General features: G+C 38.7%; 1 protein-coding gene and 1 long non-coding RNA gene across 3 annotated transcripts; one reads left to right on the top strand and one right to left on the bottom strand.

The window, feature by feature from the left end:
• Positions 1 to 4,770: 4,770 nt before the first annotated feature.
• LOC118714289 lies at positions 4,771 to 9,276 on the bottom strand. Its single transcript, XR_004986531.2, has 2 exons — positions 8,804 to 9,276; positions 4,771 to 4,907 (listed from the first exon to the last, which is right to left on the bottom strand). It is a non-coding gene; the product is annotated as an uncharacterized LOC118714289 (long non-coding RNA).
• Positions 9,277 to 18,064: 8,788 nt separating this feature from the next.
• On the top strand, positions 18,065 to 22,137 carry TFPI2 (tissue factor pathway inhibitor 2). Of its 2 annotated transcripts, XM_036429409.2 has the most exons (6): positions 18,097 to 18,115; positions 18,156 to 18,259; positions 18,489 to 18,671; positions 19,566 to 19,745; positions 20,985 to 21,155; positions 21,494 to 22,137. In XM_036429409.2, exons 2-6 carry the CDS (start codon positions 18,184 to 18,186, stop codon positions 21,571 to 21,573), a joined length of 690 nt encoding a protein of 229 aa, XP_036285302.1. In that variant the 5' UTR covers positions 18,097 to 18,115; positions 18,156 to 18,183; the 3' UTR covers positions 21,574 to 22,137. The 2 variants fall into 2 exon arrangements, with proteins under 2 accessions (XP_036285301.1, XP_036285302.1); XM_036429408.2 differs by having other exon boundaries at positions 18,065 to 18,259.
• Positions 22,138 to 22,549: the final 412 nt, after the last annotated feature.

Raw genomic sequence — 22,549 nt, forward strand, 5'->3', positions numbered from 1 at the left:
TAGGCGGTTCTTTTTTCTGTATTAGAAATAACAGTCCAGGATCTCCCTGACTCAGAGGAGTCAGGTCAGCTGATGGAGTATGATCCCCTGTTGGTGAGCTGTGAGCCAAGACAAAAACTCATGTTTACAGAACTCATGCTTTTTTTTTTTTTTTTTTTTTTTTTTGATTCCCCATTGTTTAAATTTAAAAGGTTGGTTAAAAATAGCTTAAATAAGTTAGTGAAAGTAGTTAATGTGGCCTAAATGAAATAAGCAGCAGCATCCAAATGAAATAAATTGGTTTAAGTAAATGAATGTCAGTGTGTCTGTTCCAAATCATAAAAATAGAGTTATTTTGGTCTGGAAATTTCTTTCCAGTGAAATCATCTAGTTGCACTCAGTGAAAAATATTTATAAATCCATAATGGTTCTTTAACTTCTTCCACAGTGTTGTGAGACTTAGAGATTATATATATATATATATATATATATATATATATATTGTTTTTTTTAAAAAAGGTTTTATTCTTATCAAGTAATTCCTATGCTAATATTATTTTTAAGTAAATGGATTGAATTAAAATGAACTGGGAAATGCTGAAGTCCCATGATCATACTGTCTTCTGAAAAATGTTTTGTTGTTTGGTTTTATTTATTTATTTATTTTTGCCATTTATTTATTTATTTATTTATTTTTCAGCTTTTATGCTTTTTATTTTTAAAATTTTTTTCTTTTTTATTGTTTGAATGATTATAAATAGTAGTACATGTCTCCTTTTTTCCCCCCTTGACCTCCCTCCTGCCTCCCCCTCCCCCCCATATGCCTTCTGTTGTTTGGTTTTAAACGGTAAAATGATAGAAATGCTTACACACACACACGCACACACACACACACACACTCAGTATGTGGTCCCTATTCTTCAGCAAAATTTTTTTGATAAACAAATGTAAAAGCCATATCAGTTGTATCCAAATGTGCTTTTAACATTTTACCTATATTTTATGTGTTATCCCTAATCAAAGTTAGTGTAGAAACCATTCTGTAGAGAAAATGACAGGTATAATCAGAAATAAACTTTTATTATCCCACCATCTGTTGACAAATGTTTTAAAGAAGCTGCCAGTCATAAAAAGCAGTCAGAAGGATGTAAAGTACAGCATAGGGAAAATAGTCAATAAAATTGTAATAATTATGTATAATGTAGATGGGTACTAGACTTATTGTGGTGATCACTTTGAAAGTTATGTAAATGTCTAATCACTATGTTATACCCCTGAAACTATCACAATATTTTATGTCAACTGTAATTTAAAAATAAAAAAAATTGGTTCCATAAAATTTTTTAAAAAGAAATCTGCTTAATAAAAATAATATGAACCATGTGATTATTTTTACTTTTAAAGTATAAAAGAGCAAAGACCATGAAATATTTATCTTGGAATGCAAAAAAAGAAAAATAAATTTTAAAAGTATTTTTCTGATGTACCGAATTTTCTGGCGTATAAGACGACCCCCTAATTTTACAGTTAAAACATAGTTTTAGGCCTATATTCGCTGTATAAGACTACCCCTCACTTCTGAGGCAACACCAGTTCTTTTTTTTAATAGACCGCCTCTCTAACTCTGGCCAATCTGAGCAGGCTTTTTTTCATTTCAAAAGTCGTCTTATACGCTGGAAAATACGGTATTAAGTATATTGTTAAAAATTCATATAAAGAAAATCATAAGAAAAATTTGAGGGCAGTTATGATAGAGTTGATTTTATATTCACTTAAAAGATCAGGGTTCTTTTTTAAAAAAATCTTATGATCTTTGTAAGACATAGATTCTCTTTGCCTCTGTTTTGTTAGGATAAATAAATGTAGTTATACTCCTCTAAAATTCATGAAGTGGTGATTGTTTAGGCCATTAAAATGGTAGTTTCTTTCTTTTTTTCTTTTTTTTAATTGATTTTTTTTACAGAGAGGCAGGGAGAGAGAGAGTTAGAAACATTGATCAGCCACCTTTTGGACACCTCCTACTGGGGATGTCCCTACAACCAAGGTACATGCCCTTGACTGGAATTGAATCTGAGACCTTTCAATCCACAGGCCAACACTCTATCTACTGAGCCAAACTGGATAGGGCAAATGATGGTTTCTTTAAGGAAACTATATAACATACATTTCTTGTATTCTTGGTTCATTTGACTTTGGGTTCAATGTATCATAACTATCACATGGACATTTTCATAAACTGACCCATAGACTCCTTTTCTAGATGGAGACACTGGGAAGTCTGATGCTCCAGTTACCTTAACAACTAACAATTCATGGTATCAAAATTATTTCTTTCCTCAATTACGTTCATACAAGACTTTAATTTTCATTGCATATAATTGGTCATTCTCATTACTCGGTTTATGGTTTCCCTTACAGATTTTTAGGAGATTTGGAAGTTTGAGATTAGCCTTGTTTTAAAATGTGGTTCACATCAATCAATCCCAATGAAAATAACAGTGATTTTTTTTTCTTACTAAAATGTAAATTTACCTATGTATATAAAACACCCTGAAAGGGCTAGTATCTCACATGATATAGTAAGTGTGTCACTTTGCCCATTCTCACTAGTGATATCAGATAGTTTTGTTGAACAAAATGCTAAGGCTATGCATTGTTTTCCTTTATTTTTACTTCATTCAATTTAACCTAGTGATCCGTGTCCCTTAAATAACAACTTTTTTTTGGGGAAAAAGCATCATTTACTGCCACTTGTCGTTGTGTGGGCTGTGGGACAGCCATGATTTCATTTCCTTCTCCTTGAACCATCTTTCTCTATACTTCCCTTCTATGATTTTTATCTTTCTCAAAATCCCGCTGACGATCTGTATTTTTAAGCAATAGGAATTTTACCCTACTGCCCATTTAAGAAGTAAGCCACTAAGATTCTGAATTATCCTTAAATTAAACACTTAAGTCAATTAAATTTTAAAGACTTTATTTATTAGTTGATATAGCAGTTACACAGATAAGGAGAATTTCCAGCTTGGGAAATTTACAATAAGTTATTGAAATTAAGACAGCTAAACAAGCTCTAAGAAGAGAAAGCACAGTAACGTAAAATGACTTAAGAGATACACAATACACATTCCTCTTGGATAGAGGGAGGGACAGAGGAGACAATACTTAAGCTTCAGAAGAGAAATAGGATTTCAAAGGGCTGAAATTAGATGGAAAAGAGGAACATATCAGGTGGAGGGATTTGTAAGACTAAACTTAGGAAGATGGAAGATGGGGAGTCATGACAGGGATTACTTAATGTTTAGGTGTGTCGACCTAACTTATTAGGGTTAATAATAATAGAGGACATTTGTAAGGGTTAATAATAATAGAGGACATTTTTAAGGCTTTCTTCCATATATTCATCTTTTCTCTAGTGACTTTAAATATTCGTACAATAATAGATCTCTTTCAGAAAAAATAATAGCTAATTTAATAAAAAATAATAGCTAATTTAAATATTTAATTTAATAATAATAGAAGAGATTTATAAGGCTTTCTTCCATATATTCATCTTTTCTCTAGCAACTTTAAATATTCGTACAATAATAGATCTCTTTCAGAAAAAATAATAGCTAACTCTTCTCTTTTTAAAAGTATAATTAGCATTTCTAATCTATTACAAAAATAGCACTGTAAATGTGAGAGCGCAACAAGGAAATACTCGCAGCAAAAATAGTTATCTAGTTATCTATTAATATTGCCACTTGTTACAGAAGCAGAGGCATTAGTCAGCAGCGCAAAGGTAGTGAGGTCTGGAGAAGGCAGGAGGAAAGCGACTAGCAGGAGGATGCGGATAGCTACTTTCTTATCGTCTTGCCTTTACACTGCTACAGAAAAAAGGATGGGACTGGTGAGAGTTATCATGGGGATGCTATGCATGTGGTCCAGTTCCTTTCCCAGTAATAAAGTAACACCTAGTGGGTCATACTATATGCCAGGCTGCATGCTAAGTGCTTTAGTCACCCTAGTGTCACAGTTAATCCCAATGACAAAGGGGAGAGCACTATTTCTTTCTTTATTCTACAGTAGAAGAAACTGAGACTCAGACAGCTTATGTCACTTATCCAAAGTCAGAGAGCCAGACCCCGAGCTATCTGGCTTCTCACCACCCTCATTGTGGTGCTGGTGACACCTGTGGTGCCCTGTGACCTTACACTGAACCCTTGACCCAGTTGGCATTCCAGGGGAAAGTCACATCATTGGTGACAACTGGAACTGGTAAGAATGGAGCAAGAGGTTAATGTTAAAACCATCACTGCTCCCTTGGGGGTAGGGGTGAAAGATGGAGAGAAACAGAAAACAAAACATCAACAACCATCTTCACAGGACACATTTTGCCAAGATCAGACTGATGAATCCAAAGAATAGACTTCCCAATTCAGAAAGCAAGAGAAAGTTTGGAAAAAAAAATGAAATTTCCAGATGGGATATTATGAGTGTTGAAAAGGAAGTGAAGAAACATAAAACAGAAACTATATGCTGGCAACCAACATAAGACAGACTCATTCATAGAACATGGTAGTTCCTGTTGAAGAAAAGGGTCAATCAACGTTCTTGTCAATTATGCGTTAGACCCTATGCTAAACAAACAGATTAAAACGTAGACTTAACATTATTACATGCTTATTTTTGTTAAAGATTTATATTAATGAATTTTAAAATTCATTCACATGCTCGATGATACTCTGACATATGATGAAAAGTGAATGTTGTCATTGAGAGCTCAAGAAATTCCAGGAATTTTTAGGCTTATTTCTTTAAAACATCACACAGCCTCCCTTGATCTCCTTGTAGGGGTTTTTGTCATCGGGAATACCCTGCACCAGTGGGTCGTTGGCAGCATTTTGGAGGACATAATCCCGCAGGTCTGCGCAGCACTGGGAGACCTTATTGGAAAGCAGAAAGAGATCATTTGGCTTAATATACAATACTGCAGAATCCAAGAAAGTATTTATGGTACTAATCTCTGTGTGTTCTATCTTTCTAATGCGATTCTGCTTCCTGTCCACACTTACGTACTTTTTAGAAGAAAAAAGGACATAGCGGCTCCCTCCCCTGCCCTCCTGGGTATCTCCTGGCAGAGAAGAAACAGCTGGCCACCCTCCAGCTAAGCGTTCCCAGCAGACACAGAGATCAGAACACAGCTGGCAACACAAGTCAAGAATGTCACCAGAGGAATATTAATGAGATATTTTTCCTCACTCCAAAAATGTGACCTATGAAAGTGGGAGGGAATGAATGATTGTTGAATTCCAGGCTTATCACCCCTGCTGGAATCTCAGAAGTATACGCAGATAATTTCATTTTTAACCCTCTCTATAGTGATTGATAATGACACTGTACCTGAAGGTGAACTCTAAAGGCCCAGGCACCTTTGGCTGATTTGTTCACATGTATCCCAGGCGTGTAGAGCAGAACCTACATTTAGTTGGTGCTCAGTAAATAAATATTCGCTGAACTGAATAAGTTGTTTTGTTTATAAGCTTGCTCCTCATCCATCTGCACTGTCATGAAGAATCAGGCTTTAGTACCTTCATGGACTCAGCCAGAGCCTGCTAATAATGTACCATTTAACATAACTTTTAGGGAGAGGCAATGTGTTATACATATATAAATGTAAGTGTGTGTGTGTGTATGTATGTGTACATTGATAGGCACTATGAGAACAAGGTATTCACTTGTTTAACTTTCAACTTGCTTTGTTTTCACTTAATATGTCATTCAAGACATTAACACAAAAAACTTGATTTTTTTGGCAGCCCATTAAGTGGTCATTCCATAAGTTATGTAACCAATTTTGTTTTTGTTTTTTTAAAATAAAATCTTTATGCCAAATTTGTACTCAGATTCTAAGCAACATTAGTCATAAGATTACAACTCTGCAACTCATTATTTACATAGCAGAACAAATCATTTCTAACTGGGGCAAGGCATCCGTTAGGTGGCTCCTTCATAGAATGAAACATGGAGTTTGTAAACACTTTTGAAATATACAGCCATTTAGGTTCACTTGGTTTCTTTCCTCAAAAATTCAAAATTTGAGATTTAAATTCACTTTCCTTTTCCTCTCCTCCTAACACCAGCTCATTGGCTGCAACAGAAGTCAGGAACCGATGTTTAAGTTGCTGTCCTCATGCAGGCGTTTGATAGTATCTGGCTGGGATCCCTATGTGAACGTATGTGTTTGGAATTATTTCAGTGTGGCTTCTTATCAGTGTATATGGCTTAATTACAGGTATGTGGGAAGCATTCACAATGGACTCCGGCCACTTCAGGTATGAATTTTGGCTCTGCCCTCTGACCAACTTTGTATCTTAGTTCAGGCTTAGTTACTTCCTCTATGAAATAGCAAGAGCAACGCTAGCTGGCTTAACTGCCTGGCATACTAAGATGCTCAGTTAGATACTAGCTATTTTTAGCCATCGCTCCAAAGATTATCTTTAGTCTGCCTATTGCACTGGCTTATCATCATTGCAAATCTCTCAGCTTTAGAAACTGGATGCAGAGTTGGCTGACTGACCATACTGCAGCCTTGACAACAAAATAGGTTGAGGCATATTATGGACCAGTCTGGTTCATAGATATTAATAACAATTCGAAAAATAATAATGGTAGAAAGTACCTGCTATATGCTAGGCATTGCACTCAGAATGATGTTTGTTGTATGTGTTATCCCACTTAGTCCTCCCAATTGCCCTCTGCATTTGGTATTGTCACTATGCCCATTTTACAGAAGAAGAAATAGAGGCACTGGGAAGTTAGATAACTTAGGCAAGTGTTACACAGGGAGTGAGTCATAGAGTCAGAATCTGAACCAGAGATATAGTTCCAGGGCCCATCCATTTAGCCATACTCTAATGACACTATGCCATCCTCTGTCAGTGTCAGGCTCAGGACCTAGAGGTTCCGTAGTGTGTGTGTGTGTGTGTGTGTGTGTGTGTGTGTGTGTGTTTGTGTCAGTCTCAGATTAAATAAGTTTGACTTCTAAGAGCAAGAAGATGTTAAAGAACAGAAAAGGAAACCAAAACCTGACAGATGGTGATGTATGCACTATTTACTACAAGTAAAAATTCCTAGGTGAACTTGCCACAAGTGAATGATAAACACGAAGACAGCCAAATTGCCTACAAAACCACAATCCTGAATATATAAAATAATAAAACCCTTTTGGGTGTTTTAAGTAGAGAAGAAAAAATAACTCTCCTTTCCTCCAAAATTTTATTTTATATTCCTGAAATTATAAAGATAACGATTTGAACTTTTTGGTTATGCTCCAAGCTTTTCTGCTATCTATAGATTTCATTTTATCTTCCTAGCAAAATATGGTTTGCCTGTATGGGAAGGGCAACAGGGAAATGTGAGACACTTGTAAACATCAAAGAAGCCAAAATTCTTATTTTTATTGGGAGTAAGAGTATTGAGCACAAGAATAGAGATAATGCACTCCTTTTTTCACTTTGGCCTGATAAAATGAGTTTTTAAAAAAATATATAAAATGTATTTTTATCACTACACTTATGAAGGAGCTTTTGTTTATACTAACTTTCCTAAAATGAACAAATCTAAAATACATATCTACGTGTTCTCAACTCTATGGAAACTTTTTTGCCTTTGCCATTTATTCTCCTTTAACGGTAGAGAATTCTTGATAACCATTTCCAAGACTTGTCAGATGTTTTTGGGAGGAACCACACATTCTTGTGTGCTTGAACTAATTTCTACTTCTAAAGAAGGAATAGAATGTACTCATTCCTTACTGGCTATGATAGCACTAAAAGTGATGACTTCTTGGTTAGGACTATTTGAACAATATCAAAGCATTGCATCAAATAAAGAGAAGCTTCTCAATTTAAAGATAAAAACAAAAGGCCAATATGCATTACTTTATTTTATTGCTTAGCTAAAATATGGTCACTGTTTCATATTCTTCTCTTTTCTTTTTAACAACTCTAAAAATGTAAAAACGCTTTTAACTTAGTAGTCATGTAAAAAACAGGCAACGTCTAGATTTGAATCATGGAAAATAGTTTGCCAATTCTTTGATTTAGAACCTAAATCAAAAGATAATTGTGATTATTCATTTTCTTAATCTCTGATAAACTTTTACCTGCACAGTTTATTTTTAACTTCATTGAACCTCTCCAGTGAATGGTGTGGGGCCAGAAAAATAATTTTCCCCCTATCTTTCTAGGTTCTTGGCTCAGAAGCCTTTGTAATTAAAAAAAAAAAAAAAAAAGCAAAGCAGATTAATCAGGAAAAAATAAACAGAAGTTTAATAACATGTCTTTTGTAAACATGGGGATACTCAGGCAAACTGAGTAATTCCCTCAAAATTGCCCAAGACAGTTCCTTATGTACCATCTCCATCTGAAGATAAAAGATGGGTAGGAGGGTGGGACTGAAGACCTTTTATGTGAAGTTCCCAGGCAAAGCACAGCAAACTAGGATAAGATTATACAGATTGAAGCCCTCACCGCCCTTAATAATAGTTTCTAGAGATTTAGTCACCCTCCTCTTCCAGCTTCAGAGAGGGGACACCCTCACACATGGAGATTTCCCTTATACATGTCAAAAACCTCTTACCAAAGGGTAACTTCTGCTATGTTTTCAGAGCTTCGCCTGTGTCTGCTGTTTCTTAACAACAATCAGACTAAAGTAATCTTTAGGACAAAGACACATATTCAAAGGGCTAGCAAATTCTGTACTCTTTCAGTTGGTTTCTACTCCGGCTAATCCTATGGTATCTCTAGTTTAAAATATAATTCGAAAGAAAACAATTTACCTTCATTCTTTCCAGAGCCGCTTCTCGGCGGAGCTGAGCAACTTCCTTCCTCAGTCTCTCCTTCTCTACATTTTCGTCCATGCTGGGTGGTGGTCTTCGTGGGCTACAAGATAGAAAGTTAGTTCATGCACCTGAATTGTGGAACTTGCTTCAAGTCTATGTTAGGCAACCCTTCCCTCAGCTTTAACTTGCTGAGTGAACTGCCTCTTTCTCTGGGTGTTTGAGAATCGATTTCTCACGAATGCTCTCCAAACAATTCTAGCACTGAACACTAGTCTTGGGATTTTAAAGCTTCTTTATAATCTTCGCTAATATGATTAAGTCAAGCATCAGACTCTGAACGCCTGCTTGTAGGTTTGTGAGGGGAGGTCAGTGTGGTCAGTAGGTAATCTTAAACACCCAAAGCTCCTCCTTCTTTTCTTTTTTGTCCCCCCTGCTCCCACAGTGTCAAAATTTGGATTCCTACCCTCATCTCCAGCTCCAAAGCTTTGCACTATGTTATCTTGTGTCACTTAAGTTTGTTTAAGGTCATTTTGAGGACTGCCCATTAATCCCTTAAATCACTAGAGTATTTAATCTGGTATTAACAGAGAACTATTAAAAAGTGTCATTACAAAGTCTTTGTAAGTATGGGATTGAAATATGCACCAATAAAATGGAAATAAAGTGAACAAACAAATTGGTTACTGAAAAATAATTAGCATATTACTTCAAAGCATTAGAATACTTGGAGTTTGTGTGTAACCATCTCAAAGAATTAGACAGCAACGATGAGCAAATGTGGCAAGATATAGGGGGGCCTAGTGAGTCTGATCTGTCAACATCATCATAAAAGAATAGACTCTTTCTTCTGCCCTCTGTCACCTCTTCTCCTTCATTAGCTCTCTGGGCCATAGGAAAGATGGCACAGTAGCTTGGTGCTACCTCTATGCAATTGCCTGGAAGGTATTTCATCAGAGCCAAGTGGCATCATGTTTATAATCTCCACATTTTTTCCTCTTTTGTCTCTGTGGCACCATTTTTATTCAGACTATGCTGTCTTTCTTGTCACTTACTGATAGGTGGCTTTATCAGTGCTCTTAAAGGATAGCACGAGGACATGATGTGGCTCCTTTAATACTATGCCTAGTAGAATCTTGGAGCCCTACCTAGATTCTTCTTCCCAGAGTGGGCATTCATCATCTTTCTAACACCTGCGGCTTTTGACTGCCAAGGGAAAACCTTCTGCATTGGTCTGTCCTGGGCTTATGGGAACCCAGGACAGGTGATGCCTAAGATACTACTGGCCCCTGTAGATGACCTGTCGTAAATGGCTGGCTGAAGTGAGGTTCTAACAGCCCAGGCCTCCTGACTCTGGGCTGAAGAATCTTGGTGTAACTGAGACTCATGGGTTTAGGATGAAGCTGGACTTCTGAAACCCCACATCTGCCTAACTGTTACTGCTTCATCCTGCTCTCCTCCTTCCTTCAGATGTTTCTCCTGAGAGCTCACCCTCCATGAATCACTTGGACAAGGGTCCATCTTGGCTCTGCTTCTAAGACTCTAAGACACTATGGATAATAAGGGCCTTTACAAGAGCACGCATACCCTTCATAGCTTTTATGTCCTTACTACTGCCTATTGTTCTGTAAATTTAAATAAAAACTCCCACCTTACTCAAGGACACCCAGACTCATAGATAAAAAGTAGTATATACTGTCTATAAGGAGAGTCCAAATGCCCAGAATTGTATCAAGTTCAAGGGTTTATAGAATTCAGATATAACATCCTCTAATTTAATCTGTATCCAATTTTCTAGATGAGTCAAAGGTTGTCTAGAGAATTAAAATATCCAAAACCACTCAATGGGTGGCAATAGAGCTGGCACTATTACTTAGGTATTTGTATTCTGGCCTGGAGTGTTTTCTACTCCAGCACACTTCTCTCAGTTTCCCTTTTTCAACTAGCATAAAAGAGACTTAGCTTTTAATACCCCATAATTACATAGAACAACAAGCAGAGTTTACTACTCACCCTTTACAATTTCTACCCTGCTGCCTGGGCTGCTTATATTCTATGCTTACAGGTTGGGCTACCTCTGCATGGATCCCTAAGTGGTGCTAGATCAGATTGTTGGCCCTCTTAACCAAGCATCCTAACCCAACTTTATCAGAATATAAGGAGAAGACTGAAAACATATAGATCAATGAGCTAAGGTAGTAGCTAAGCTAACCCAGGGGAGAAACATACCCCCTATTAAATAGAAGGATTTGCCTTTTACATCTTACTCCATCCTACCATTAGAAGAGCTAAGTACAAATAGAAGAGGAGGGGAAGGACATATCTCAGTCCTACCCTATCCTTGAAACTGTGGTTCTCAATGGGGGCAATATTGCCCCCTAGAGGGACTTTTGAAAATATAGTAGGTAGTGTATGGCCTTCACTGGGTTTGGGGATGTGGGTGAGGGGATGTTGGTAGCCTAAGTGTCTCAGCAGCATCTTTAAGAGTTTCCATTAGGTTTCTTGCTAACTTATTTTACAACTAAAACAGGCTAGTATGAAAATCAAAGACTACCTGCTTTCTTTTTTATACTTTGTAGATTAGCACATTTTGAAGAAAACTGGACAAATATTTAATTTATAAGGGCAATATTACAGGGAAATTATTAAAATTAATTTTTAAGTCCTTTGTTTTATACAGAGATCAATAATAGATTCCTTTGAAATAGAAATGTTGCCAGTATACTTTAAGTATTTTGAGTTATAAACATTCACTTTGACACATTTTTTTTTTTTCAGATACAAGTCCACTGTGTCATGTACAATAAACTTGTAATCATGTGGGTATAAATTTCCTTATTTCTTACTTCTTAAAGTACTATTATGTGCTAGACACTATTCTATATAGATGCTTAAGAGTAAATCAGAGGAAAAACTTTAAAAAGTTTGTCCCAGACAACTTACATTATCATGAGGAAAACAAAACAAGGAACAAGATAAAAGAATAAAACCTACCTTGTATCAGATTGTGCTAAGGGACTAAGAAGAAAAATAAATGGTGTATCAACTCTCTTCTAATGTAGACCTTTCAGTTCAACTCTATTTCCCCTCCCGCCCCCCCCCTCCCACTAATAGTCAATAAGAGAAAAAAAAAAAAATAGCGAGAGTCCTAGGCTATGTATGCCCCTTTCAAACTGCAGCTACTGCCTCTTGCAAAAGGCAGATTGACCCTCTCATGTGATTTAAGATATAAAACTTTTCCACACAAAGCTATAACAAATGAATGTTTGGAGGATTTAGGCCACCTTAGTAAGTAATGTATAACTAACACAAGATTTGGGGTAGAGTATAAAAAATAACAGTATTTTTACAAGAAAGGGTGGCTTTATACTTGGACAGGTCAAGGTCCATTACTTTCTGCTAAATATAAGCCTAAAAATAAAGACTAAAGTCTTTAACTCTCTTAATCCTCTAATCTGATTATCAACTTTGGCAGATGTCTCTCTTAGAGCTTTATAGCAACATATTTAAATTGTAGCTATCTATTTGTTCTCAATGATAAATGTTACGTTTGAGTAAGAAAGATTTCTGAGATAGAGCTGTCCAAGAACTGAACTAAGGTTATGAGAATATGTTGTATATAATAAACTTGACTTCGGTCCCCACTGATGTAGACAAAAAAGATGTGTGTACAGTGAGACCAGGGAATCCTGATTCAGATGGGCTGTGCTAGCTGCCAAAGCATTGGCCAAGTCCCATATCAATCTAGAACTTCAGCTTCCTTAATAGGAGATGGGGGAGACTAAAGATCTTCCTTAAGTGGTTATTCCAGGGGATTTAATGAATTAACAAATACAAAATAGAATGCAAACTCTCAATAAACATGATATCCATCATTATAATTACTGCTATAGAGGTCCCCATGGTAAACAGGAATTAGAGGAATGTTTCTCTTCCTTTCCCCATTCTTGTCATGCCAACCTCTTGTGGACTGGTCACCCAGGCTAGAATTCTGGGTAAGTGGTGAGATTGCAGAAAAGGTCTTCGATTAAATAGGCCAAAATTTATCCCAATCTTCTGGGTGTGCTGCATAGTTAAATATACAATAATCTGGGCAAGAGAAAAGATGGCCAACATCGTAAGTAAGCATGACCCTTGAGGAAGCATATACCTAGCAAGCAGAGAAAGGTGTTTCAGAGATTCTGCCTTCCTGTAGAGGTCAATGCTTTGCTAGAACCACAGCTCCTAAAAGAACCAACCAAAGCAACTAGCTGATGAAGGAATGAGTGTGCCCCATAAATATGGAAGATGGAATGCTAAATATGCTTGTGTGGACTGGCTTTTATTTTGAATTGAGCTCTTGCTTAATTTTATTTATTTCTTCCTCTGTGGTCCCATAGGACCTGTTACATATTTTTAATGATGTGCTAAGAACACTATGTTATATGATGTTTATCAGTCTACCCTACAATATTTTGAGGTTCCTAATGTATTTATTCACCCCCAAATACCTAGCACTAAGTTTGGCACTTTTAAAATATTTAATTTGCTTATTTTTTAAACAGGTGAATGAAAGGATGACCATGGTAGGAGATACACTATACAGTCAAAAATCATGTATTCTTTCTGGGGAGAACGAGCCTAATAAAATTAAGCACAGGGAATGACTCCTCATTTAATACAGCACCAATTTATATAATAACACTCACAAATGTGATCTGAGTCAGACAGAGAGCATATTGGATAAACATATCCTATGCAGCCCAACTTGGTAGAAAAATGCCTCATTGGTGAAGCAGTTGCCTAAACTTTAACAAAATCCTCATGACCCCTAATCTCTTAGAAGAGATTAACTGGATTTCTTAGCAGATGTGTAAACTCCTCACTGGTGCCAGCTGGACTCACTTCAGACTTTATTTTGACAGGGCTTAAACTAACAGGCAGCGATAACTTTTTTTTAAAGAGTTACCAATGCAACTCCTTAAGCAACTGTTTTTTATAATATGGATCCCCAAATCACTGGGCTCAGTGAATTCTCTTCAGTCACCCTTGGGCAAGATATGCCAACCTCTCTCTAAGGTGTCTGACAGAAGAGAAGACCATCTGCCTCAATCCTTTCCTTGAATTCATTGTTACCTCCCAAGCTCGTTGGGTTCTTAGAGGATAGAACATTAAGCCAAAGGCTTGGGAATTCTAGGAGCAAACATATTCCAAATCAACTTTATATCCATTTGTTGTGGGGCTTGAGAGGAGTTGGGGAGAAAGAACAGAGGCAGGGATCTGAAAGGTGCTCCTGTACTCACTGTAGTGTTTGTGTGTTTTAATTCTGTTTTTTATTTATTCTACTCTAACATCCTGGTAGAATAGAGCCTAGGTCTGGGGCTGTTAAAAAGAATATAGGTCTGATTTCAAGATTTTGGGTTCTAGTCTCAGCTTGCCAACACTAAAGTCAGTAAACACCATCAGCCATTTTATCTTGCTAGATCTCAATTTTGTAACTCTGTAAAATGGAAATACTGGAACAGATCTTACTTATAGTTCTGTTAGGCATTCTAATTGTAAGAACTCCAGGCCTTATTTTGCAGGACTCCAAACTATTTTGAGCCTCTGTGTTTAGCTGCAGTCACCCATGCTGTCACTTGGTATTGCGATGACAAATCAATCTGCGTGACTGTTCTTCCCAGTTCCCTCCAGCTTTGCATTTCCTGTTGATTTTGGGTAAAGGAATTGCTTTCCTCAGCTATGTCGTAACCTTTGGCTTAGACCCTGGTTTAAGGGGATAGAAGTACAATGACATCCCTGTCGAGGCTGATTGTGGTGTTCACATGGATAAATTCAGTAATTTAAAGATTCTCCTTTACATGGGGAGATTTTTTTTTCATGGACATGAAAGTACTCAAGTGATTCACAATAAGAGGATCAATTTTCTTTCTGATAACCTGACTTGATGATCTCAAATTTTTAACAACTCTGCTTGTTCAATGCTCTTTCTTCCCTGTCCTTGCTCTGTACTCTAGATGCACCCTATTATTAAAGATGCACCCTATTTGACATAGATGTATTAAAGATGCACCCTATTTGACATAGAACAAGGGGGAAAAACTAACATTTCTGGAATATCTCTGGACATAGGTTTCATCCTGGGTCTACAGAACTCTGCACCACAGAGGGTGGTGAAAAGCCTGGATTTGGCCTTTTCCCATGTCCTTTTCCCTTCTCCTCCTCCTTTCCCTTCCCCTCCTCCATGTGTTTACAAAGCAGGTCTGAGAAGACTGAGTACGCTGCTCTGGCCAGGAGAACCCTGAAACTCATTTCTCCAGAAGAGACCATCACAGAGTGAGGTCTGATTACATGACTCCCTCTAGGCAGAGAGGTGGTCTCTGACCTCAGCCAAAGAGAAGAGCGGACATGGGCCAAGCCACAGATTTCAGTCCTACAATAACGGTTCCTATGGCTCTGTTCCCTGAATGTGGTTGGTGCCAAGGCACACAGGAACTGGGCCATGAGAGGACGGGGTGAATTATGCACCTGTGTGTGAGGAGCTGAAGCACAGCTCTTGGAGTGCCTAGGCACTTTCCCTTGAATCCCTCAAAACACACTTCTAAGGCCCAGTTATTCTATCTGTTTTACAAATAAGGAAACCGAGCCTTGGCGAGTTTATATAACTGGTCCAAAGGAGCAGGGGATAAAATCCAGGTCTTCCTTGACACACCATGCAATTTCCCAAAATAATCTGTCCTAATTAAAAAGATTCCTCTTTTTTATGAAGCAAAAAATGATCGCAAAATGCCAGCAGTGGAGAACAAATAACAGAAGGGACAATAGTCAATGCTGAATGACAAGCCTGACTTCGAATCAGTCCAATTCATTGTAGTCCATTTGGAAGGTACATTTAATCATATTCAGAAAAATGGAAATAGGTAAGTCTGAAGTGGAATTAACTTTTCTCCTGAACATGATCCCAATTCTATGTTTGGTAAAAACTTCCCTCCCCTAGTAATATTTGGGAGGTGTTGGGAGGGTCTAATCTGATTCTCTTATGAATGTGTCTTTCTAAAACCAGCTGGCTCTCTCATTCAATGGTGTGCTAAGGGCCAGTTTATACTGGCTGTGACAAACTGAGGGTTGAAATTGATTATAGTGGGGGCATTTGCCACATGGAAATTAGTAAACTATGCAAATCAGCCCCATTCTTCTTCCTGGAAAGCTGGTTGATAAACATCTACCCTTGTATTTCTGTCATTCTTAACCATACATATCTGATAACCTGACCGCATAAAGAACAGTGAGTATTTCCAGCCAGGCTGGTTTTCCTAGGAATATGATTCTATGCCGTGATGTCAGGATAACTGAAAACTAGCACTAGAGGCTATTATGTGTACAGTAGCCCAGATTATTAACTACTGAGAGCATAGGGATTCTCAGAAATTTGGAAGAGAAATACTGCAAATTTGCTTCCATATCCTCTAGAGTAGGGGTGTCGAACTCAATCAGAGAAGGGGCCAAAATCTAAAATCCAGCCTAAATCGCGGGCCGAATGGTTTACTGAACAGTCATAAACTGTCATTGTGATGGAAACGCAGCGGAGTGCAGTGATGACAGCGCGGTGCGGGCCACATTGCAAGGCCTGGCGGGACGGATTTGGCCCGCGGGCCTTGTGTTTGACACATGTGCTCTAGAGAATATGGAGGAGCCAGGAACTGAGAATATTAAATGGAACAAGAAAAGGAGGAGGAGGAGGAAGGCAAGTCATATTCATCATGAGAACTCATTAAAATATCCTCCAAAATATCTTTACTATTTCATGAAAAATACCAGAGTAGATTATTTGTTTTGTGTAAATAAAAAGTTAGACTCCCCCAGTCTGGTGGCTCAGTTGGTTGCAGCACAGTTCCCTACACCATAAAGGTTGTAGGCCGAGCGCTGCTCAGGGTGTATATAGGAGGCAACGGATTCGTGTTTCATGTTTGTTCTCTCTCTCTCTCTCTCTCTCTCTCTCTCTCTCTCTCTCTCTCTCTCTCTCTCTCTCTCCCCCCCCCCCCCAATCTCTCTCTCTCATCAATATCCTTGGATGAGGATTAAAAAAAAAAAAAGTTAGACTCAGGCTAATATGACAAAGGCATAATGAACTTTAACACATGCACTGCCATTGTGTGGGAAGGGGCTGATCTGTCCTGCTCAAAAAACAAACAAACAAACAAACAAACCCAACATAGCTGCAACTCTTATACACATGCTCAATGGGAGTGTAAGATGGTAATATCATTTTTGGAAAAACAATTTGGCAGTTTCTAATATTTCTAAATATTTTACCCAAGAGTAATACAAGTTGTATGTACAAACAAAGCGGCTTTACTCATAATAATCTCAAGCTAGAAACAACACAAATGTCCAAAAACAGGATATTTGTGGAATATTCACAAATTGGAAGGCTCCTCAGCATTTAAAAGGAACCAAACTATACAGCAAATGGATATGTCTCAAAAAAAACAACAACAACAACAAACAAACAAAAAACAACCCAGCAGCGAAGCAAATGAAGTACAAAATAGTACTTGCTTTATGATTTTATTTGCATGAGATTCAAGAACAGGCAATACCAATCTATGGTGATCAGAGGAGTCGTTGCCTCTGGCCTGAGGATGGAAGGATTATCTGGAAAACGGTATGACTGAATTTTCGGGGGTGTTGGGAATGTTCTGATTCTTGATTAGTGTGGTGATTACAAAGATATGCATAGTTATGAAAAATTCTTGAAACTACACTTAAAGCTATATTAGGAGCCTTTTATTAAATGTAATGTGGACCTCGACTGAAATGTGTGTGTAGGCACACACGTATACATGTAAACAAACATACATATACTTGCATTTCTCATCTAACTAAAGGGCACAGTATAAGGAGCCCTATGAATTTCACACTTTTCTCGCTGCCTTGGAAATGCGTGGACTTAATGCTTCCAAAGCATAGTATCCACTCCCTCCTCCGGGCGATGCTACACGCTGGGACCTTATGCAATGACTTCCCTCTAACTTCGTCCACTTCCCATCACTGACACAGAAAGCCCCGTTGGGTCATGCCTGCCCCGCACACACGCAAGAGAAAGTTGTGGAGACAGGTTCAACAACCCCGGAGGGGAATTCCTCTCCCAGCACACACTTTCCAGGGCCCCAGGGCGTGAATCAGCTCCCCGCCCCCGGGCTCCCCACAGGCACGCCCCGCCCCGCCCCGTCCGGGGTCGGGAGGACACTCGCCCCTATTAAAGCGCACACCCCACCCCCTGCCCGGAGCACAGGCCCTGAGCGAGCACACGCACTCTGCGCACCCTCCTCCTGCCTCCTCCTGCCCGGCATTCCGGGGATCCCTCCTCCTGCGGGCGCTCCAGGAAAACTCGGGACACCATGTACCCTCTCTGTCACCTCGGGCTGTTGCTTCTGCCCCTGCTCCTGATGGGAACAGCTGCTCAGGATCCCCTAGGTACCGCCCCATCCAGGGCCCCCTCATCCCCCTGGCTTCCTCCGAGGGTCCAGCTGCCGTGGCAAGGATGCCCCCCACCCCTCCCCGGCTCGGCTCGCTCCCCTACTTTGCCCAGGTCCCCCAGCCACCCCCAGGGTACCCTTTGTCTCTTTTTAGAAACCTCTCCTCCCGGGGAAAGTGGCTGATCTCCTTCCCTCTCTCCCCGGACCCTCCTCTGTCCCTCCCGCAGGAAATAACGCGGAGATCTGCCTCCTGCCCATGGACATGGGGCCCTGCCGCGCCCGGGTCCCCAGTTTCTACTACAACAGGTACACCCAGAGCTGCAGCCCGTTCATGTACGGGGGCTGCGAGGGCAACGCCAACAACTTCGAGACCCGGGAGGCCTGCAAGGAAGCCTGCTGGAGGATAGAGAGTAAGTGGTGGCTGCACAGGCGGGCAGGAGCGGCTGCTGCTGCAGGTCCCATTGTCTGCGGGTGAGCTGAGCGCCCTCCAAGGCCGAGGAGCACCGAGCAGGGCTCCCTGGTTGGAGGTCATCAGGAGTTTGCAACGCGCTGCTTTCTGCCTCCCCATTGGCATGTATCCTCATTGGGTGCCTGCGCAGGCTCAGGGCAAGGTGCCACCATAGGGCAAGCTCATGCAAGGGTGCCATGTATTAGGTGCAGCCCACGTGTGCTTTTCTGTATGTATCATTATTAGTTCTGCAACTATGGATTTTACGCCTCCCTGAGAACACCATTTCCTCCTGTCAATTACCCATCGATCTGGAACACTCTGAGTGGATTTTATTGCTTGGCTGTGATTTAGCTAATGATCACCCTGCTGTTGTCTCCTCAGAGCCAAACATGTCTGTGTGAGCATAGAGGACAGGGTGGAGGTTGGAGATGCTGTTTCCTATGTTGATGATGTGTATTGTTCCCCGTGGAGGCCTGTGAACCACAGAATGTGGGTGGGTGGGGCTTGGCCATTCAATGAATGGAGCCCAGGGGAAATGCATATCCCTCCTTCCCTCCCCCTCCCCCCCCCAAGTTATTTAACTTCATATGTTCTTTAAGAGGACAAGAGGACAAGTCTTGCTACTGAGTTTGAAAGATCACAGCTCCGACCAGTCTGGAGACACTGTTTAAAAAACACAGGAAAGCTAAATAACTGTGTTAAAGGACAGCCTGGGGGGGGGGGGGTTGACTATCCCTGCACTAAATAGGATGTCATTCCCCCACCCAGCTGTTTCTGAAAAATAGAGTAAAATGTGGAAGGTAATGCTAAGAAGGCTCATTTTTGAACTTCTTTTTTGTCCTCCTTTTCCTAGAAGTCCCCAAAATCTGCCGTTTGGAAGTCAGCGAAGGGCATTGTGGGGAGTCCCAAGGCCACTATTTCTTCAATCTAAGCTCCATGGCATGTGAAAAATTCATGTCTGGTGGGTGTCACCGAAGTGGGAACCAGTTCCCGGATGAAGCTACTTGCAGGGACTACTGTGTACCGAGAAAACGTAAATAATATTTTTATGGTGTTTCTATTTCACTTCTTCATTAAGACATCAGGGTGGAAAAAAAATCAATTCAATGTGAAATTCACATGGTTTGCATTATTGCAATTTCATGTATAAAATGATATCAGTCTTCACACTATTGCCCTGTGAGGGCATATTATTATTGCCATTTTACCTATAAGAGTACAAGCTGGGAGAAGTTAATAACTTGTCACATTCTCAGGCCTGGAAAGCTACAAAGCCATGATTCAAGTTTTTGCTTCCTCCTCTGTACTGTTTCTTTAAAAATGATTTCTCATCTATTTGATTTACACATAAAATTACAGTAAGTATTCAGTAATGCATGCCATGACCTCAGGTTTGCATGGACTCAATTGTATGCACCAAATAGTGGAATGTAGACAGACTTAAGATGGAGAAACTTGAAAATTGCTTTCTGAAGTTTTTGGTTAAATTTCTGTATCCTTTAGTAATTGCAAATTGTGGAGCATAAGGAGATCTCTATCCCTCTTTTCTCTCCTCCCCATTTCTTATCTACGGTCCCGTAGGCCCACACACAGTCCCTGAAATAATGGGTCACTCTGGCAGCATTTAGTATTTGTAGAGAGAGACAATACAGGCATTTTCCTTAGGCACAACATAGATACATACACGTTGATAAATAAATCCAACCATGGAAAATTTGCGTTGGCAGAGACTTTGATAAATCTCTATAGTTATAATACCGTGTTGACTATGCAAACCTAAATTAATGAGGAGATGGTTGTTGCTGATGTTTTCTTAAATTGTTTGTGTGAATGAAAATGTTTCTAGTGGCTACCTGGGAATTAGATACATGTATTCATGATTAATAATGGAAGGAGAACTGATAAACACATCGAAAATAAAACTACCAAACACAAGGAAGTTTACAAAGCATACCACGTATTATCATTTGAAATACATCCCGTTTTTACCTGATCCCATCAGCTTTTGGGGGTTTCAGTTCTTTACACAATCAAATGGTATAAGGACCAGAAGAAATTCTGCTCAGTTTATCAAAATATAGAATTAACAAAATACACCATGGAGAACTTTCTTGAATTTTGAGGCACACTTTTTAAATGGTTTTACAATGGCATTTTGGATTCAGCATGAAGCTTCCAGGGGGTTATATTTTCTCCAGTGACTTTAGTAACTACCACAGCTTATGAATTCTGGTATCACTGCATGCCTAATTTTATTGTCTTTTGCATAAAGGTCCGTCATATTGCTACAGTCCAAGAGATGAGGGACTATGCTCTGCTAATGTGACTCGCTATCATTTTAACCCAAGACACAATGCCTGCCAGGCCTTCACCTACACTGGCTGTGGAGGGAATGACAACAATTTTGTGAGCATGAAGGACTGCAAACGTGTTTGTATGAAAGGTAGTGACTTTTTCTTCCTCAGTTCTTAAGCCAACTTTATAAATAACTCATAAGCAAAATGATACTTTATGTATTTATTTTACTAACAGCGTATTGCCATTTCCAGACTACTACTATCTAAATGGTACTTTAGTACTGACCAGTTTTGTGAAAATGCTTATTCTGCCTAGCTAAGAATGTGTTTTTAAAGTTCTAATGCTGTTAGCTGAGCAGACAGTGCTACTGACTTTGTAATCATTAAAAATAAGATGAGGTTGGTTTGTAAACATATTGGAGATGGTGGTTTATAGTGATCCTACAGACTGATGTGATGTTGATTTTTATTTTGTTGACTTTAGCCTTCAGGAAGAAAACAGGTAAGAAGATGCCAAGGCGTTTCTTTCCTGATAGAAGACTGAAACTTCAGAAGAAATATTAACTGTTGTTGTTTTTTTTAATGTCATCTTATGAATGCAATTATTGCCTTATATCTGAAGAAAATATGCTAACACAAGTAAATAAATAATTAGTGATTATTTACCAGTTTTTATTAATCAAAGTTACTTTTTTAAAAACTTGTCCACTTTTATACATAACTAGCTGCTACTCAAATGTGAAACTGTTATTTTTTTATTTACCATGTAACTATTTTTTATGAGATTGAAGTCTTGCTCTGTCTGAAAGAGATATAAGTATAAAATAAGAAAGCAAATATGACTCACCCAAGTCTGCCGACTGCTTTACTGAGTTCAGTTGTAGTTTGCGACTGAAAAACAAAGACAACGTAATCATGTTCTTTTAATACATATGAACATAAAAAGGACCAATGAATACATGTTCTTTTACATTTAAAAGTTGGGTTATATTTTAGGTCCCAGGTGACAAACACCCATATTTACCTATAGCTTAAAAAATATTACAAGTGCTATTATTTTAACACTGCTAACTTACTTCAATTTCTGTTGTGTCATTTAAAAAATAATAAAATAAAATTTTGACTGAATTAAAGAGCTTGTAAATTTATTAAAGTCAGAAATGTTCTCAAGGGAAAAAGTTCTCTCTTTGTCTCCTGTTATCTATCTATGTACACATCTATCCATCCATCCCCACTTGCATGTTTGTGTTTGTGTATACATATAGATAGGTCGCTTTTAATAGTTTTCCTGTTATTACATTATTTCCTAAGACTTAATAGATTGGAGACCACTGAAGTTAAAATTGTTTGACTGTTCGTTTATTTACATTTCACCTGAGACTATGCATGAATTTAATGATTAAGATTCCCACTAATAAATTATTCTTGATAAATCTGATCATTCCAGCTAGAATAGTTTTTTCTTTTTCAATAATAAATATATGTTTTAGTTTCTACATTTTCTTGGCAAGATTAATACGTTTAAAAGTATGCACTTGAT

Source organism: Pipistrellus kuhlii, unplaced genomic scaffold (assembly GCF_014108245.1).
Source record: "Pipistrellus kuhlii isolate mPipKuh1 unplaced genomic scaffold, mPipKuh1.p scaffold_m20_p_10, whole genome shotgun sequence".
Classification (NCBI taxonomy): Eukaryota; Metazoa; Chordata; class Mammalia; order Chiroptera; family Vespertilionidae; genus Pipistrellus; species Pipistrellus kuhlii.

Excerpts from the sequence above, each read along its gene's own strand:
- TFPI2 (XM_036429408.2), top strand. The coding sequence starts at position 18,184 with ATGTACCCTCTCTGTCACCTCGGGCTGTTGCTTCTGCCCCTGCTCCTG. Across the intron at positions 18,672-19,565 it reads AGCCTGCTGGAGGATAGAGA|AAGTCCCCAAAATCTGCCGT; the intron begins GTAAGTGGTGGC and ends TCCTTTTCCTAG. Across the intron at positions 19,746-20,984 it reads CTACTGTGTACCGAGAAAAC|GTCCGTCATATTGCTACAGT; the intron begins GTAAATAATATT and ends TTTTGCATAAAG.